General features: G+C 32.1%; 1 protein-coding gene across 5 annotated transcripts in view; it reads right to left on the bottom strand.

Annotated features, from left to right (window-relative positions):
• Positions 1-21416, bottom strand: part of LOC142343200 (glycine receptor subunit alpha-2-like) — a 206738-nt gene that overhangs the window by 107171 nt on the left and 78151 nt on the right. For 4 of the 5 annotated variants that reach the window (XM_075394938.1, XM_075394936.1, XM_075394939.1 and 1 more), the window contains exon 2: positions 9022-10495. In XM_075394938.1, the coding sequence (XP_075251053.1) occupies positions 9022-9221 (200 nt within the window). In that variant the 5' untranslated portion in view covers positions 9222-10495. Of the gene's footprint in view, positions 1-9021; positions 10496-10651; positions 10728-21416 lie in introns of those variants that run through there. The other variant, XM_075394937.1, reaches the window with a different exon arrangement.

Genomic DNA, 21416 nt, shown 5'->3' on the forward strand with positions numbered 1-21416 from the left:
CAGTTCTCAAAGGCTTCGCTTTGACGAATAAACGACGATGGTAAATTATTACATTTTGTAATTAATGGCTTTCAAGACTTTGGAAATATTTATTTTTCGAAAAAAAAATTTATTTGTTCTTTTTTTTCGACTTGTTACCTAATCTCATCAAAAAGGCGTCTTATACTACCTTATCGATCCTCGAGGAAGGCGCAATCGAACATAATTTGAGGGCCAAAAAATGGCTTTACCGCTTCGATAGCTTTTTCTGGCAAGTTTCAATTGATTTTTTGTTTGTTGTTTATTTGTTGTTCTTTTTGTCATCCGTAAAAAATTGAATAAGGACAAGTCTTGATGCCCTCTTATAGAAGAATAGGTAATATTAAACGTCTGGGGTATTTTATTTGATTTCGAATGGTTTTCATTACTTTGAAATTAATTGTTTAAAAAAATTAAGCGAAAATTAACTTCACTGTTTTTGTCCTTTTTTGTCTAATTGTTACCAAGCCTTGTCATGGACTGGGCCCATTTTTTTCTGTTGAAGTAGAGGTTATTTTTTTTAGATTCGGTTTTGTCTGATGCTATTTTGACTTAGTTATGAAGTTTTGTATTTTAATACGGACATAAATTTTTGATTTAATTAATGTTTTTTGTTGTTGTTGTTTGATTTTTCTGTTCGTCTTGGCTCGCTTTCTCAATATTGGCATATCTCATCAATCTAATGAATATTTTTTTACTCCACTGAGTTATTTGCTTTGGAGGCTATCTTTTCGTTCACGCAACGATTTTTTAAAATACTTGTTTTTTTATTTTTTCAATCTGTTCCTCATTTGGTAGACAATTATGCAAAAATTGGAAATGAGCGGGGTCGGAACCTCATGTGCAATCGCACATTACCGAGCCTCCATGTTAGATTAAATTTTAAGAAACCTAGAACATTTTTATTTACAGTCTCTAAATAGTTGCAATAATCCAGAACAAGTCTAAGGGAAACGGAAGGAAAAATGTCATTTAATTGCTTTGTCGTTCTACAAAACAAAGATTAGAAACTTTAGGATAGCTATACTATTAAAGTTGAACCAATTTTCTTGGGATGCAGAAAATGATCATATTGCAAGATTCTGTCACAAAACTATTTACCTTGCAAAACTTGGCAGAAAAAAATTACACTCCAAATTCTAGTAGCAACATGTCTAACATGTCAGATTTTGTCAGAGAAAAAATAGTTATCTCGCATGATTTCAAAGCAGCCTGAGCAAATGCATTCCGGTTGAGATATATTTAAACTGGTTAATAATGCCCATTATGGTTATTTCCCTTTCTGGAAAACTTATTTCAATTAAAATTACCCAAATATGGGATTAAAGTTGTATAGCAAAAATGCTGAAGTAACTAAACACATTAATTGAACATGTCCAGATTTGATTGTTAGACGTAATTGCATTATATTTAATCATTAAAACTACTTTTAAAAAAGTACAATTCTTCTTACAATATTTTTCAAATAAAAGTTGGACGGAAATTTTTTCGATGCGGTTATCAGGTTTCAGCATTTTTTTCTTAATTAAAATATTTTCCATATTTTTATTTCTCCAAAAAGGCTAATATTTCAACTATTTCCTTAATTGTGCCTATTTTGCAATATAATGAACACCGAAAAATTAGAGTTTATTTTTTTGTATATTTTAGAAAACTTTATTTAGAATAATTTTTCAAAATTGGTTAAAGAATGGATTTCCCGTAAGAACCCGACATAAAACTTAATATCTTGTATGAATCTGCCAGGCAAACAGTAATTGTGCAAGAATACGGTAGAAAAATAGTTACTTTGCAGTAATTTGGCAAAAAATAATTATCTGTTAGGATATTTGTCGAAAAAATATTATGTAGGAGTTTTGGCTGGAAGATGCATCGTCCAATAACAATCCATCATATTCCTCCAGACTCATACACGACCAACGCCCTCCCTTCCAAACTGAGGTTTTCAATATATTTATCGAAACGAAAAAGTGGTATCATTGAACTATGTTTGAAAAATTTAAGTTATTGCTTAGACACAGTTTTTCAAACCTTTAGTTACTGGGGAACTTATGCACGTTTAAAACTTCCAATTTTTTTCGTCATAATATTTTTTGCTATTAAAATACTTTGAATTGATTCATCTTCAAGGTTTTCACAGCTAGAAAAACTTTGTTGCTAGAGAAATTGCTAGCTATGACTCATTTAGCGGGAATCGGAACAAATTACTGTTAAATCTCGGGTACCCTGGTCAAGACCGGATGGTTATCTTGCAGGAATCGGTCAGATTCTGATAAATAGATGGTTGTCTTCCAAAATATGACAGAAAAATGAATATCTTGCAAGATGCTGCCAGAAAAGGTTTTATCTGGCAGAATCTGTCAGAAAAGTGATTACCTGGCAGAATCTGTCGGACAAGGGTTTATTTTGTAAGATTCTGGCACAAAAATGGTTTTCTTGCAAAATTCTGACAAAAAGGAAAGAGTTCGTTCCGGTAGAGCTGCATTTTAATTGGTTAAATGTATATAATCTGCTCAGATTAATTTCTCAGAAAATTATTTCTAGTACAGTTGTCTTATCAATCTGATAAAAGATGACGCAAAATTTTGAAAAAATATTAAACATTACTTGATAAAAATTTGGTTGATATGATGATTTACTGAGTTGTTTTTTCAAAATTTTCATTTGTTTATATTTTACGTAGAGTAAACTTACACAAAAGAGTTCGCAGAGAAGAACCAATTTGGAAAGTAATCCCAAAAAACATTTTTATATTACAGAAATCTTATAAGAAAGATGCTATCTTTTGTTAATCTTAAACAAAATTTAGTTATCTTGTCAGACCCTGGCACAAAAATGATTATATTGCAGTAATGTGGCAGATAAAGTTTTATCTTTTAGGAATCTGACAGAAAAATGATAATCTTGTAGGAAGCTGGCAGAAAAATGGTTATCTTGCAGGAATCTGTCAGAAATTTCTGGCAGAAGATGCATCTTCTTGTAAGAATCTGCCAGAATTTGCCAGATTCCTACATTATAACCATTCATTCCCGACTAGGTAACTCACACGTAAATAGAGAACAAGCCGCATACATTTTTTAAAGCCTTTTATAACAAACACTTCTACGTTTTCACAAGTCATATGCTTAGCAGATGAGGTATATGCCGTTGAAATTTTGATATTCTGTGCTGCCATGAATTTATTCACTTTAGGCTTTTATTAAATATATTTTGATTTTATTAAATGAAAATTCATTTGGAGAGAAAAAGGTAAAAGACAATTATTTAACAGATTTCAACTGCTTTCTTGCTATTGTTGAAAGTTTTCCGAATAAGCTTTAATTCTCAACTAGGAAGAAATTAAGATCGAAGCGAAGAAGAAAATAAAATTGCTTATTTTTTCTAAGTCAGACTGCAGAATGCCATCTTGAATGTTTTTGATTCCTGGTGGCTATGATTAATTCAATTGGTCGAATTTCCTTACAACGACGCAGTAAATATAAAGTTAAACAAACTATCTTTTGCCAGCTGTAACTATTTAGCTTCAGGAAAAAACTCCAAAAAGATGTTCTTTGGAAATATGTTTCTTTTAACAGTTACTTTTCATTTTTCTGTTACTTTTGTTAAGTTTGCTACGTTAACAATATCAATAACGAGATAGATCCACTTAAAATATGAAGCAAATTACTTCTAAGATGTAATGAGCATTCAATCAAATTTGAACTTATTATCACTTCAAAAAATATTAATTTCGTTTTTGTAGTTTTTGAAGGACCGAACTAGATCTTTAACAAAAAATCAGCTCGAGTTTTCCAGAATAAGAAAATACAACAGTTTAATCGTTGTTCAAAATAAAGTTGATTGAGTAGATATGCGTGACTCAGATAGACAAAGACGTGATTCAGAGATAAAATAGTTGTTACTAAAATTTTATTTCGGTCATATATTTTTTGTGATGTAACGGAAAGAAAAATGACGAAAAAATTCAAATGATAATTTGCATAAATTAAGACAAAAAGTTCCAATATGAATTTTTAATTACAATTGGTTTTTCATTTGAATTTTAATTTCCAAAAAATCACTAAGGCTTTAATTTGTCCCTCGCAGTTCGCCCTCATATTTATTTCACTCAAGTTAATACCTCATATTTTAAATTTCAAATTGTTTGAAAAGAAGCATTGTTGACAAATGTTTATTAAGAAAACTGTGCTACTTTATTGGAATACGGTCTCTGCTCAATATTTGATTTTTAAAAAATCGAGCCTTCATTAACTGAAGATTTTCAAATCAACTTTTTCGCTTAATTGACCGTCAAAAAGAAGCATTTTCTAATGAAAGACGAGAACGCGAATGGAAAATCGGGCTTTCAGAATATTACATTGTGATCTGTCAACTAATCTGCGGATGTAATAAGAGTGAAACTATTTTTAAAATCTCTTTTGATATGCATCTTAATTAAATATATTCTTGAAAAGTTGCTGAGCAAATGATGGGCTGTTATATTGTGTCAGAAAACACATAATCCATCCACTTTGAACAGAAGAGCTGCCACTTTCAAGCTGCACATAATACTGATAAAATCAGTTAGCTTAATTCCGATTATGCCCCTTTTACTTTGCTGACGTAAAAATCGGTGTTGAGTGCCAAACAAGACTCTCAGTTTCGTCAGAGAAGACTCTCGGCCAGAAAACGTTTTTCGTCATATTTTTCTTCGCAACCCCCACCATACAAAAAAGGGGTCTAGAAACCGAATAAGCCAGCCCTATATTTGTTTATTAAACCAATATCAGTGGAGATACGTAAAAATCGTATAGTTGAAAAACTAAATCCGTTGTTGATGAGGTTTTTTAATGGTTTGACGGTTTAAAGTTGATGAGATTTTGAATTGAAACAAATAAACAGGATTTGAATACCAAACATTTTTCAATTAAAAACCGTTACTTGTATTGCTCTTTGATCTAGCAAAAAATTAACTACGGAAGGAAGAAAACTATTAACATAATAAAAAATTGTTCAATTTCAGTGATCAAGTAATGCAAAAGAAGTATAAGTATTATGTTAAAGTGTGCAAAAAGAAAATGACGTACATTGAAATTGAACAGAAGAAACAATCACACCCTTAGGCCATCAGTTGATCCGTTTTCAGGCGCCTTACAATGTATGGAATATTCAAGATCTGTTTGATTAGGAGCACACAAACAATTATTATAATATTTGAACGATAATCATGATTGGTTTAAACAAAAGAAGATAAATAACTGAGTGCAGGGGGCCTAAACATCGAACATTCTTAATACAAATAACTTGAAAAGTCCTGGCTGTGAACTATGTAGTTTTCTAAAAATATATGGCAAAAACTTTGGCCAGCTGATTTGTCGTTTTTAAAACCGTTTTTCAAAAGAAGGTTCAAGAAATGCCCAAAAATTTTCAAACCATAAACCTCAATCAGTTTGTAACATTTTGGCAGTCGCCGCAACTCAGGAACATAGATCTTCTTCTTCTTTGTCTTTACTTTGCTTCAGAACAGTCCACTGATTTCTATTCGTTTTTGCTTAACAATTGCTAGACAAAATATTATCTATTGTTAATATCAAATAACATATATAACAAATGTTTCCCATTCTTTCTTTATCGAAAGTAAGAAAACCATTTTGCTGTGAGATTTAAATTCCCCAAAAAATTTTGAATTTGTTTTCTCAGTATTGATTGTTAGTTTATTTTTTGTTAACCATTTGTTGCAGTTTACTTATTGAGTTTGATGTTTCATCACAACATTGTCAGCTAAAATTTCAACCACTGTATCGTCAGCAAAAAGTTTGGTATTAGATTCAAGAGTAGTGAATCTGTCAACATCTTCCATATTGCCTAAAACTGTCGCGTAATTTCCAAAAAACAGAGGACCGAGTGTCCTGCCCTTAGGAAAAACTATGTCAACATATCACCAAAAGCAGTTCTTGAAACAGTTTCTCCAACTTGAACAAACTGAGAGCGGTAAGTTAGTTATGATTTAAGTAATTTGAAAACCTGATTTCTGAAATCCTTGTTTTTCGTCATCAATGATTTCATTGATTTTTAAAATTGTTTGGTTGACCGCATCAGATGCTTTTTTTGAGATCCAGAAAGGTGCATAAGGAATTAAGGGAAAAATAAGATAGTTTTTGTCGCAAAAGTTCAGTCAGAATTAGAACAGCGTCAAGAGTACTTACTTCGGCTCTGAAACCAAACCGAGAGCTTCAGGACAGTTTATATTTCACTTAAACTTTTCTCAAGCACTTTCACGAAAACTTTTGCTACCGTTGGTAATAATGATTTAGACTTAAAATTTGATGACATTTTCTTATCTCCAGGTTTGTGATGCGGGAAAACCGTGCAATTTTGAAACATTCAGGGAACAAGCCAATTTGAAACACTTATTGAACGATTACGATAGAAATGGACGAAGCAAGTTAGGAAATTTTTTGATGAAGTAGTAATTAGGTTAATAACACCCCTCCTTGTATTTATTCGGAGCAGTATTTATCATAACAAAAACTTTCTGGTCGGTAATTTTTTCAAGGTTGTTTCCTGAAAAAAATTTTATGTTGAATGCGCATTCACTTTTCTTCCTATTGATCTTACATATTCCTTTAATTGGTTGACTTTTATTTGAAATGGATTTTCCACCCAATTTTAATTATTAGTTGTGTATCAAACTGTTATTTTGTTGTGAACGTTGATAGCATTTCTGTTTGTATTAGATGCACTCTCTTCAATTTGATGTTGACAAAATTTTATATTTTACTGATTAGGTTTTACTTTCCCGCACTGTTTATTTTTTTCTTTGTTGGCCGAAACAATCTTTCAAAAACTTTTTCCGAAACTTTTTATTACTGCGGCGTTTTTGTCTACGTTGTCAATCCATTTCCTCTGCTTGTGTTTTTTTTCGTCTTTTGAGATAAATAGTGATCTAATGCGTTCTGCAAAGCTTTTAGTGAATGTTTCAATTTATTTTCTAATTCTTTTTTTTTGTCAAACCAATTTGTTTTAATAGCTGCCGTAATACGAAACTAATTTTTTCCAGAAGCAAAATGTTTTCCAAATTTTTACAATTTGATGATTGAAAGAAAACAAAATCCCATTCTAGATCTGTTTTTTGTCCAATTCAAGGAAAAAGGGGTAGTGATCTATTATTTTTGTTTTTTTTTTCGCGTGATTGTATCTGATGTAAAATTGAATAAAACAAGTCAAAAGAACTTACTCGACCTCTTTGTTTCCCCTGTAGTGAGGTTTTCATCTAAGAATTTATAATCAAAAATTTGGGCCAGTTCTCTTCAACAAGTTTGTTTGTTCTTTGGATTAAAAATTCACATTGAAGTCGTCACCAGCACATGCACACTTTGTGGTCCGTTTTCATGTCGTTCCTAAAAAGTATGAAGGACTTCGAAAAAATAGCAACCAGGTGGCTATAGGGGATGCACATGCACGTTTCAATGATAAATTCATTTCAAAGCAAATGCTGAACGCTTGTATATTATTGAGGTTTAGAGACCCACGTTTTTTAAAATTAATGTTTTTGACGAAAATTGGAACACCTCTACAACTTATTTTCTACGTCGCTGGAAATTAGTTTATCATATCCTTCTATGTGGAAAATGCTTGATGAGAACGTCCTTTCAAGCCATGTATCTGTGAGGCAGATTGCTAATTGTTTTTCTTTCAGAGACAAAATTTCCGAAGTAAGTTCATCAAAAATTTATTGTTAGTAAACATATGTTATGGACCGTGATAACCTTTTTGGTTTTGCCAAAATATTTTTTGATTATGACTACCATGAGATAAATAGTCCAACTACGCAATGTAGGCAGTCAACTTTGACCGATAAAGTCATCGACCTTTATGAGTAAAACAACAGAACTTAGAAATAGAACCAAAGAAGAAAACCCTGAAAATAAAAATTGCAAATAAATTTAAAAACTGGGGTTTTTCCGTATTTCATTTATAGTCATATTGCAAACAAACAAAGTTTCATTTTTCACACAAATAGCAGACCAAACCATAATTTAAGCCATTTTGCTTGCTCTGGAAACTCGAGAACAAAAAAAATAGTTGCCGTTAGATTTAAAGAAAAACAAAAAAATATTATCATTTCGAATAATTCGTCAGATTTCTATTTGATGATTTGGACGCTTCTGATTTCGCATACTTTTTCTGCCCCTAGTTATTAACGCAAATTAGAGACAAATGATCTGGATTTTGTCTTATCATCTCGTTTTCTTCGATTTTTGCACGGAAACTATTACCATGTTTTGTCCAAAAAATTGGTTCCTTCTTTAAAAATGAACGCTGATCAGCTTAATTAACATTTCGATTGCACATAAAAACTCTTGCCTCCTAAAATCTGGAAAGTAGAGTTTTTGTAATTTAATTGTCAACAGAGGATAATTGAGGATACATTGCAAATTATTTCAAAGCACTTGTAGTTTTTTATTTAAATCATACTGGAAATAAGCAGAGAGATGAATCAGAATAAAGCTACTCGACACTATACATTACTATTTAGTTTTTTTCGAAGTTAACTGAGGTTAACATTCAGGCCGTGTTGAAGGGTTGGAATATTGTGCGCGAACGTACCTTAACAGTTCGCGGAGGGGCTTTGAGGTGAATCACAATAAATTTTCCAAAATGGAGCTCAATAAAAACAAAAGTTGTCTACTTCAGAAAATCATATTGCATAATCTTGACTTTAATTTGACGTTATGGGAACATGCTAAGTACATGTGTCTCTAGAGTCCGCAATTTTGCAGCGGTACTTGTTTCACTTGCCAAGAAATGAAGTCAGCTCATTGTTATAGCTCCTTATAAGTCAACTCGTTATAACATCAATATCTTGTCTCAATAAATTGAAATGGCTGTTTTCAAGATGTCTGAGATATGAATTTACACAAAACCTGAAAATCACTGCTCTACGCGACGTTTAAAGTTCATCATCAGATTATGATATTGTTTATAATATCATCAGTTAACAATCGGCTCGTTATAACTTACTGTGGAACCACCTCCGCACACTGTGGACTCGGCTGCGACCCGCAACAGCATGAACAACAGTCCCCACTCTGGCCTGAGTTGGTCCCGAACTCACTTCCCTTCGCGGATCCCTTCCGACTCTCCTCAGCAGCTTTTGCTCCCACCACAGTCATCACCCCGAGTAACATTAAACAACGAGGAATCAAAATCAAGCAATCCATAAATTTGGGTGGCTTTGGAGAGTTTTTACACAAAAATTATCCGGGATTTTGTGACGAGGATTGAGATGAATGGAATTTGGCTGTTTCGGATTTATTGATCCTTATCGCTGGAAACGGTTGAGAGATCACAAAACGCCTCTATGATCTTTTTAATTGTGCTCTTTTGAAGCTAAAAACAACTCCTTTTAATGCTTTGTGTGTTTGAATAAACTGAATACAATCAATCGATAAATAACAACCTGTCTGTTGGGGGAGGGGGAATAGTGGGTGTAACTGTAAAGAAACACAAATTGAGCACTTTCAGGTTTGATATCTTTTGTTAAGGAATCAGTTTAAAGCAATATTTGGGGATAAAACTGATAAGAGTGACTGAATAAATATTCTCACGTTTTATGGCAATACCCAAAAATAAGATCGACAGAGCCGCGAGGTCTAAACGCTTGTCAGCGAGGCGTAAAAGTAAACAAATAAATAAACAAAAACATAAAATATAAAGGATAAGTTTACTAGTTTTGATTCAGTAAACAATCGCAAAAATTTGGCGCCGATTTTTCCATAAATTCACCTTAAGCACGCCTTTGGGATTGGCTTTGATTTTTGAAACACTTTTACAAGGCCAATTTTTGAAATAAATGATTTTTTCAACACTTTTACAAGGCCAATTTTTGAAATAAATGAAAAAAGTAATAAAGTTACATTTATTTAATTAGATTAACGTTGTAATAAGCCAGGTGTAAACTAAATATCATAATGTGCACCACGATAAATAATAGAGTCTAATTTGACCATTGTTCAATATTATTGGTTTGAAAAAGAATTGCAAAATGCCAAAGTGAAAATAAATGTAACAAAATTAAAATGGGCGGATTTCATTTAATTAAAAAATTAGCCAAATTTGGTAAAGTTGGTGGTGCAATTTTACTTCATAGAATGGATAAAATTAAATAAAAGTCGAGAGCTGCTAGAGAGAACAGAACTTAACCAACTCTTCTCAAAGGGAAAAATCATAGCTATTTGATTTTATGTTTATTTTTTAAATTTGTGGGTTGCTTTAAACTACTTTTTTTATTTGAGAAGACCATTTAATCAAATGCACTCGATAAAGGAGTACGAAAGAAACAAACAGATGTGTGAAATAAAAATCAATTCACAAGGGAGTTGTTTGGGTAAGTCTGGGAATTGTAAATTTACCCATTTAGACCCCTCCCTCCCCGCAAGAGGCAAATTTCTGAAGGCGTGGTGAAATCTCCCAGTAATTCGTCGTTTGTCGCAGCCTGAAATTAAAATGGAAAGTAAACAAAAATAAACAATACATAAAAATGACAAACAATTTTGTGGTTGTTTTAGCTCTCAATATTTTGTCATTTTTTATATGCACCAAAAAGTTCAAAAGCGAGTCATTTGTAGGTAAAGAAAGATGATAAACTTACATATTCGTATAAAAGAGTGTAAAAATTTCCATTAAATTGTTTTTTTTTCTATGGAAAAACAATTAAAGCTTTACACCTCCTACCAAGAATGTTTTCACGTCTTTTCAAGAAGATTTCACGCGCATTATAGTCATAATTAAGACAGAAAAATGAACGTCAAGAGATGAATTGTTCCCAAAATTACTGCTGTTCACGGAATATGCGAAGCAATTATGCGAAACAAAAGAGGTATCGCTTATTTTGAGCGACGTTTTAAATTGGGTTGTTGAATGAACTCTAAAAAAAGGACAAATATGAGCAGTCCAACCCCCTCCCCCCCCCCCCCCCTGAAGATTAAAAGCCATCTAATATTGATTGATTGGGCCCTTGTATATTGGTCCCGTTAGGAATCAAAATAATTTTTAATGAGCATAAACGTCAAAGCGCATTACGGGTCAGAAAGACAAATCGGAATAAATCATTGTTAAATCTGCTTAAACAGACCTAGTTAATAACTGAAAGTCCTAAAATATCTAATCACTGATATCTTTCAGGTATTTGTGACTGATTTATTAATTGAAGCATCTTAAAATAGACGCTTCATTTCAAAAGCACCCACTTTTAATCGCAAAAAAGTATGACTTTGAAATAGAGCTTTAACAGAAATTATGGGTGGATTTTGATCCTTAAAATTGGGGGGAGGGGGAATCGCAATAATTTTACAAATATTCTGTTGAAATCAGTAAATAAACAAAAACAGAAAGTTCAGCGTTGAAAAAAAGAACATCCGGCATAGAAGCTAAGAAAAAGTACGTTAATCTAACCACCATTTTTCATAATTCTTTCCTGTCATTTTTCCGAAAATTTTTCAAAATTGAATTTGAACCCGAATTATTATTATAGGTTTTCAGTTTCGTAGATGAGCGTTCTAAAAAAGTCATTACTCAAGTCAAGAGTGGACTCAAGACAGCATCAAGAAACTGAACTGAACCTAAATTTGTTTTGTCTACTATGGTGAAAAGCAGCAGTCCCTAGTTGAGAAGACCGAACAAAGACGACAAAAAAGTTGTAAGAAATCTTCGATATCTTTGGTTTCAAACATGAAAAAACTTCGGTATGTTCGGTTTGTTCAGCATTGTCGGTTATCTTGCCTTAAATTTTCTTTTAAAATTTAAAAGATAACCACAAAAGTTAACATTAACCTCTCTGAAAAACAAAGCAAGCAGTAGATTCCAATTTTCATATTTTGGAAGATACGTCTTAATTTTTTATTGCTGAGCAACAGTCCAGTTTGGTCAGTTTTTTGACGTCAGGGTTGTCATTTCGCTTTAAAAAGAACAAATGATTTTAACACTTTTCTCTTGTTATAAACAAGACTATAGATATAAATCTTACTTTTTTACTTATCCAGAATCCAAAAACTTTGAACTTCACCGAGATGCAATTTTAAACAACAGTTTTTAAACAAGAAAACAAGAATTCAGACAAAAACTTAACAAAATTCTCAATTATATAACCTAATTTTTGTTGATAAACGTGATTACAGTTACCCGGGCTTACTCCGCGATAAAATTCAACCCTGAATCAGTCTATTTTAATTCTTTTTCCCATTATTGTTTATGTCACTTTTTGGAATTCACAGTCTGTAACTGATATGTCTCAACCGAGCATGATTTCGTAACCAAAACAAGACAGAATTTTTTTACATGAACATAAGTGCTCACTGACTGCCTTTCAACTTAGCATCAATAATTACCGGCTGCGTTTTATCTTCACAGCGGCAATTGAATAATGTGCTTGATCTGAGCATTATTGCTCCCTCCTAATATTTACTTACGAGAATTATTTTCACACCAAAATGCTGCTGTAATCAACTCCAAGATAGTGTGGAAAATAACTCCAAGATGGTGTCCAATCTTCTTTTATGGAAACTAACGCTAACTTCTGATGCTAATTTTGATTGCTGAACTAATGCGAAAATAACTTCTGCTAAAAGTGATTGTTCTAACTCAAGTTCAAATTAACTATGAAAAGAAATGGATCTTCAAACTTTTTTAATCTTGCGCTACAAAACGGTTAGAAATGTTTCCTTTTCCTTATGGCATTCTAATTTTCAAGTAGACAAAACCTAATTTCATAATAATTGAAACTTGTCAGAACAGCAAGTAGAGACAGCAAGAAAAAATGAGCGAAATTGTAGGTGGCCTACAACTTTTTCTAATAAATTGGGTCTACTTCTGTTAAAATTGGTTTGAAAGAAATTTTTTCAGAGAATTGTCAAACTTTCTCATGAATCTTGGTTTATTTCTCAAGCACAAAAATGAATCAAAATTTTACTCCAGTGAAATAAAAATTTTTAATATGAAGATGGAATCTGCTTGTTTAACAAGACAGAAATATTGAACAAAACTATTTTGAATTGCATTTTTCTCGCAATAATCAAATTTTTCATGAGAAACAAGATTTTTTAACAAGAAAATTAAAAAAAAAATTGGGTGACGGAAAATTTGCAACAGTTCGTTTCCTGCAAACCATCGAGAAATTTTTATTGACTGAATATTAATGGCTTCCTAGCAAGACCACAAGCCCAACTGCATTTAAAGCTACATTTAATCAGTTCATAATTTATTGTTGGTCGTTCATCTGACAAGGGTGTACAGCAAGTTTCGATTCTTGCAAGACGGTTAAAAACAATGTTTCATAGCATAACTTTTTAGGATTTGAGTTTTGCAAGAATCTGTTAAGCAAACATTACTGCATTTGATTTTACTATTGCTCTCAGGATATTTGCAATGTTTGTAATTCATAGATCACTATGGCAGCCTGCTTGTGTAGAAAACTGCTTGGAATTTGGTGACTGCATTTCTTGTGCTTCAGAGAAAACCTAAACTCGGGGAGTTTGTGTTTAGCAATTTTCATATTTTGAATTGAAATTGAAGTTAGACTTCGTATTTAGAGTTCAAATGTCAATGTAATTTTTTAGAAATCAGACGTTGCTAATGCAAACCCCGCGATTGTGAAACTGAAATCGTCATGAAAAAACTAAATGAAATTTTTATTGACTACAAATATTCAGATAGCAATAAAGAGCACATGTAACGATCAATAACATTTATCATTTGGACATATAAAATCAACTGCGACCCCACCATTGAATTGCCGATAATATTGATCAAGTTCTACACCAGTGAAATTTTTATACTAAGCATCCAGCACTAATCCAATGATATATTAAAGACAAATCTCGAGAAGAATCGCCGTGTGGCAAACTTATTGTTCTGGTCCACTTTAGTGGTGGAGGAGCTATATATTCCAATGTATTTTTTATTCAGTTAATTTTGGCCGATTGATATATTCATAGTATAGGGGTGTGAGTGGTTTCTCTATAAAGCCTGAACCCGACCACCGCAGAACTTAAAATCAAGAAGAACCCTTTGAAATTGGTTTTTTCACGCAGCTATTGAATAAAGCAAGTAGTAGATTCCAATTTTCAAGTTTTGGAAGATACGTTTTAGTTTTTTTTGCTGAGCAGTGGTCCAGTTTGGTCAAGTTTTTTCCGTCAGGGTCATCGTTTCGGTTTAAAAAAGGATAATTTTATTACTTTTCTCTTGTTATAAACAAGACTAAAAATATAAACCATACTTATGTTACCTATCCAGAATCCAAAAACTTTGAACTTCACCGAGATGCGATTTTAAATAAGTTTTTAAACAACAGAATTCAGACAACAAAAACTTAACAAAACTCTCAATTATTTAACCTAATCTTTGTTGATAAACGTGATTACAGTAGCCCAGGTTTACACAGCGATAAAAATCAAACCTTAATCAAAATATTTTAATTCCTGTTCCCATTATTGTTTTTGTCACTTTTTGGAATTCACAGTCTGTGACTGATATGGCTCAACCTAGCATGATTTCTTAACACAAACAAGACAGAATATTTTTACATGAACATAAGTGCTCACTGACTGCCTTTCAACTTAGCATCAATAATTACCGGCTGCGTTTTATCTTCACAGCGGCAATTGAATAATATGCTTGTTCTGAGCATTATTGCTCCCACCTAATATTTACTTACGAGCATTATTTTTACCCCAAAACGCTGCTGTAATCAACTCCAAGATGGTGAGAAAAATAACTCAAGGATGTTGTCCAATCTTCACTTATGGAAACTGACGCTAACTTCTGATGCTAATTTAGACTGATGAACTAAGGCAAAAATAACTTCTGCTAAAAGTAATTGTTCTAACTCAAGTTCATTTTAACTATGAAAAGAAATGGATTTACAAACTTTTTTCAACTTGAGCTGCAAAACGGTTAGAAATGTTTCCTTTTCCTTATGGAAATCCAACTTTCAAGTAGACAAAACCTAATTTTATAATAATTGGAACTTGTCAGAACAGCAAGAAGAAACATCAAGAAAAAATGAGCGAAATTGTAGGTGGCCTACAACTTTTTCTAATAAATTGCGTCTACTTCTACTAAAATTTGTTTGTAAAAAATTTTTCCAGAGAATTGTCAATTTTTCTCATGAATCTTGGTTTATTTCTTCAGCACAAAAATGAAACAAAAATTCACTCCAATGAAATAAAAATTTTTAATATGAAGATGGAATCTGCTTGTTTGACAAGACAGAAATATTGAACAAAACTATTTTGAATTGCATTTTTCTCGGAAAAATCAAATTTTTCATGAGAAACAAGATTTTTTAACAAGAAAATTAAAAAAAAATTGGGTGACGGAAAATTTGCAACAGTTCGTTTCCTGCAAACCATCGAGAAATTTTGATTGACTAAATATTAATGGCTTCCTAGCAAGAACACAAGCCCAACTGCATTAAAAGCTACATTTAATCAGTTCATAATTTATTGTTGGTCGTTCATCTGACAAGGGTGTACAGCAAGTTTCGATTCTTGCAAGACGGTTAAAAACAATGTTTCATAGCATAACTTTTTAGGATTTGAGTTTTGCAAGAATCTGTTAAGCAAACATTACTGCGTTTGATTTTACTATTGTTCTCAGGATATTTGCAATGTTTGTAATTCATAGATCACTATGGCAGCCTGCTTGTGTAGAAAACTGTTTGGAATTTGGTGACTGCATTTCTTGTGCTTCAGAGAAAACCTAAATTCGACGAATTTGTGTTTAGCGATATTCAAATTTTGAATTGAAATTGAAGTTAGACTTCGAATTTAGAGTTCAAATGTCAATGTAGTTTTTAAGAAATCAGACGTTGCGAAAGCAAACCCCGCGATTGTGGAGCTGAAATCGTCATGAAAAAACTAAATGAAATTTTTATTGACTACAAATATTCAGATAGCAATAAAGAGCACATGTAACGATCAGTAACATTTATCATTTGGACATATAAAATCAACTGCGACCCCAGCATTGAATTGCCGATAATATTGATCAAATTCTACACCAGTGAAATTTTTATACTAAGCATCCAGCACTAATCCAATGATATATTAAAGACAAATCTCGAGAAGAATCGCCGTGTGGCAAACTTATTGTTCTGGCCCACTTTAGTGGTGGAGGAGCTATATATTCCAATGTATTTTTTATTCAGTTAATTTCGGCCGACCGATATATTCATAGTAAAGGGGTGTGAGTGGTTTCTCTATAAAGCCTGAACCCGACCACCGCAGAACTTAAAGTCAAGAAGAACCCTTTGAAATTGGTTTTTTCACGCAGCTATTGAATAAAGCAAGTAGTAGATTCCAATTTTCAAGTTTTGGAAGATACGTCTTAGTTTTTTGTGCTGAGCAGTGGTCCAGTTTGGTCAAGTTTTTTCCGTCAGGGTCATCGTTTCGGTTTAAAAAAGGATAATTTTATTACTTTTCTCTTGTTATAAACAAGACTAAAAATATAAACCATGCTTTTGTTACCTATCCAGAATCCAAAAACTTTGAACTTCACCGAGATGCGATTTTAAACAAGTTTTTAAACAACAGAAATCAGACAACAAAAACTTAACAAAATTCTCAATTATTTAACCTAATCTTTGTTGATAAACGTGATTACAGTAGCCCAGGTTTACACAGCGATAAAAATCAATCCTTAATCAAAATATTTTAATTCTTGTTCCCATTATTGTTTTCGTCACTTTTTGGAATTCACAGTCTGTGACTGATATGGCTCAACCTAGCATGATTTCTTAACACGAACAAGACAGAATATTTATACATGAACATAAGTGCTCACTGACTGCCTTTCAACTTAGCATCAATAATTACCGGCTGCGTTTTATCTTCACAGCTGCAATTGAATAATGTGCTTGTTCTGAGCATTATTGCCTTCACCTAATGTTTACTTACGAGCGTTACTTTTACCCCAAAGCGCTGCTGGAATCAACTCCAAGGTGCTTCTGGAAACTAACGCTAACTTCTGATGCTAATTTCGGCTGCTGAACTAATGCAAAAATATCTTCTGCTAAATATGATTGTTCTAAATCAATTTCATTTTAGCTATGAAAAGAAATGAATTTTCAAATTTTTTATCATCTTGAGCTGCAAAATGGATAGAAAATTTTGCTTTACCCTATGGAGATCCAATTTTCAAGTAAATAAAATCTTAATTTCATAATGATTGAAACTTGTCAGAACAGCAAGAAGAAACAGTTAGAAAAAACAACCAAAATTGTATGTGGCCTACAACTTCTTCTATTAGATTGGGTCTACTTTTATTAAAATCTGTTTGTAAAAAAATTTCAAGAGAATTTTCTAATCTTCTCATTATCTTAGTTTATTTCTCCAGCATAAAAATGAAGCAAATTTTTACTCTAATGAAAAAAAATCATTTGATATGAAGATGGAAACTGCTTGTTTGAAAAGACAGAAATATTGAACAAGAAAACTATTTTGAATTGCTTTTCTCTCGTATAAATCAATTTTTTCTTGAGAAACGAGATTTTTTTAACAGTAAAGTTAGCAAAAAATGGGTGATGAAGAATCGGCAACAGTCCGTTTCCTGCAAACCATCGAGAAAATTTTATTGACTGAATATTAATGGCTTCCCAACAAGAAAGGAAGCCCAGCTGCATTAAAGGCTACTTTTGATCACCTCATAATTTAATTCTGGTAGTTAATCTGACAACGGTGTACACCAAATTTCGATTCTTGCAAGACGGTTAAAAACAATGGTTCATAGCATAACTTTTTAGGATTTGAGTTTTGCAAGAATCTGTTAAGCAAATATTACTGCATTTGATTGTACTATTGCTCTCAGGAAATTTGCAATGTTTGTAATTCATAGATCACTATGGCAGCCTGCTTGTGTAGAAAACTGCTCAGAATTTGGTGACTTCATTTCTTGTGCTTCAGAGAAAACCTAAACTCGGGGAATTTGTGTTTAGCAATTTTCATATTTTGAATTGAAATTGAAGTTAGACTTCGTATTTAGAGTTCAAATGTCAATGTAATTTTTTAGAAATCAGACGTTGCTAAAGCAAACCCCACGATTGTAAAACTAAAATTGTCATGTAAAAACTAAATGAAATTTTTATTTTCTACAAATAGTCAGCTAGCAATAAAAAGTACATTTAATAATCAATAACAATTATCGTTTGAACTCATAAAATCAACTGCGACCCCACCATTAAACTGCCGTTAATATTGATCAAGTTCTACACCAGTGAATTTTTTATACGAAGCATCCAGCACTAATCCAACGACATTAAAGACAATCATGAGAACAAAGTGCTGTGTGACAAATTTATTGTTCCGGCCCACTTTAGTGGTGGAGGAGCTATATATTCCAATGTGTTTTTTATTCTGTCAATTTTGGCCGATTGATATATTCATAGTAAAGGGGTATGAGTGGTTTCTCTAGAAAACCTGTCCATCGCAGAACATATAATCAAGAAGAATTCTTTGAATTTGGTTTTTCCACGGAGCTATGGAAGTTTCAAGTTTTGTGAACTTTTTGACTCAATTTCGTTGTTTTTGTTCAAATTTTCAGTATTTTAACGCAAATTATTGCCAAAAACTATGTCAAAACAGTTAGCGACAGTTGTTTTCAATTATAAAACTACAAGAGTGTTGTTGAACCGTTTGGTCCAGTTTTCTGGCTGAGATGCATCTTCTGCTAAACTTTTCAGAATTCAACATAAAAATTGCCGACATTTCTTCGTTAACTCCAAAAAGGGCTAGTTTTACCTGTGCTTCCTTTGAATAAGTTCGTGATTTAAAATTTGTTAAAAATTCATATTCATAATATCGGAACAATTACGCGTTCCTAATGGATTAACAATTAATGCAAGACTACTTTTGGTCAAATCAATGTTTTTACGGTTAAAAAATAATTTCAATAAGTCGCTGTCTTTTTTAAAAATAATTTTAGCATTTTTCGCTTCATTTTGTGTTTATTACAGAGGAGAACAACTCAAAATAAAGCTGACTCATGACAAGTTCAATCGGCTTCCTAAGGTTTTTCGAGGAAACCTTCCTGGTTTTGTAGTCGAAAGCTTCCGGTCGTTTTGACTTCTAAATATATTGTTTTTGAAAACAAAATGGATTAATGAAAGTTGCCAATTTCTTATCTTTTTTGGTCAAACTGTGGCTCACGATCGGGAACAACAGGTCGCAAAATTTTTTTAATGGATCAACATTTTAATATCTATAGTTGTTTTCCGTTGTAATTAACGGAGTTTTTTGGCATTGATACTACGAGTTTTCACAAAAACTTTTCCAACTTTGGACACTTTTCCATCGTTGAGGCTCCTTTTACTGTCTTGTCACATTAATATTATATTAATGGCGTTTAAAAAGAATCTATAACTAAAATATCAACTATTGATTTAAATTCAATGAAAAAATCAAATTTCTAACGGCTTGAACAACGTGTCCTAGCGGAATTTGGTGGAATTCTTAAATTTATCTTCAATGGTTGATCTTCTTGTCGTTGTATGATAAATTCTTGATAACTACAGGTCTCAAGGGGCTGCTATGGATGAAAAAAGAACCTTTTTACTAATTTCAGTCGATAGCCGAAAGTTTTCTTGACTTTGAATTTATTTGATTTAGCTTATTTTTAAAACTAATTTTTAATTTTGCCCTTTTATTATTTGTTTTATTTACTTGTTACCTAGTCTGATTATTCGGAGGTAACATATCACACTATTAGTGCGCAAAAAAACGCAACTGACCATATCATTTTCTTTGAGGATAAGATTACGGTTTTACCGGCTTCTAGGCTATTTTTCGTTAAAATTGATTGAAATTCTGTTTTTCGTATGTGTTTGTTGTTTGCTTTTGCGGACTTACGACATATAGCGGATAGTAACAAATCTCAATTGCTTCATATGGAAGTATGGCTGAACATAAATTTAATAAAGAATTCTGTTTATATCAGATGGTTTTAGGTATGTGAATTTATTTTTTTTTAAAAATTTAGAGGTGTTTTTTAACTTTGTTCGTTTTTGTCTACTTGTTAGCAATTCTCATTGAAAATTGTTCACAAAAATTTTCCAGTGAAGTAAGTACACACAAAATTTTCTTTTTTGGTTTACTGGGACGCTATTTTAACTTCGTTCTCATGTTCTTTTTTTAAGAAGTATACATTAAGCTTGGATGTAAATGATGTTTGTTGTCGTTATTTCATTTGATAGTTTGATTTGTATCGTAGTCTTAATAATTGCAAGTCTCGTTGGTTTCCTCATGTGGCATCAAGATTTCTATTAAGAGATTTGAGTTGAAGACTTTTTCAATTCATACAAAATTTATCTTAAAATAGCATTTGAATTTTTGAAGGTTTTCTATCCCTTCCTCATTTGGCAGACAACTCACTCAAAAATGAGGATGAGAGGATTCAGAAAAAATATGCGAATGCAAACGATCCAAATTGCTTTTTGAGTTCTAGTCTACATCACTTCGAATCTTGAAACATGTCATTAATTGAAACTCAAACGGACACAACAATCGATACCTCGGATGGTATCATTTTTACACGTTACATTCCACATTCAAAAAGTCGTTCCGAGGATATTTCATGGTAGAATTTTCGACAAAAACAATTTTACATTGCAGTAAAAGACCTCAAATTTTAGTTAATCAAACACAAACTGAAACAAAATAAAAAACGGATTTTTAAATTTTTCACAAAATATAATTCTGAAGTCTTGAAACCGAGTTGAGACCATGACAAAGACGTCGTTGGTTAATAAAAACGTCGTTGGTTATTAAAAACCAAGTTAAAACTGTTAACTGTTACCGAATTAGTTATGATGGTTTGTTTGGTCCTTTTCGCTTATCGCAAATATTATACTTATACAAATATATATGAAAATTGCTAAATATATAGATAGAGATATATGTCTTTAAAATTTCACATTAAATAAAAATTACAATAGTATCGATGTTCGCCGATTTTTCAAGACAAAAATTAAAACAAGAATTTTGCGGTTCTCTAAGAAACCAAAAAAATAAAAAAAAATCTGAGTAGGCCAAAGAAGTTTTTTGCCATAGAACCAAGTTCTATACCTAGAATCTTCGCAGTGCTAAATATTTCATTCATACCTTTACAGGAAATAGTCAGATTGAAAATGAAGTGACTCAGTAGAATTTAGCACAGTAGAACCTTTAGGGGCAAATGCTTTAGTTAAACTTAGACAAAGACCACTGACAGTAAAAAATGTTTTTGGTCCTGGCAATTTCTTCAACAAGAAATCCTATTCAATTCTTACTTCAAATCCTATAAACTTCCATAGCCAAATTTTTCTGAAATTTTTTTGTGAGCCTTATAATATCCACTTTCATCAGTCAAAAACAGGTCAGAAACGTATT

This window comes from Convolutriloba macropyga, chromosome 7 (assembly GCF_964194025.1).
Source record: "Convolutriloba macropyga chromosome 7, txConMacr16.3, whole genome shotgun sequence".
Taxonomy (NCBI): Eukaryota; Metazoa; Xenacoelomorpha; order Acoela; family Convolutidae; genus Convolutriloba; species Convolutriloba macropyga.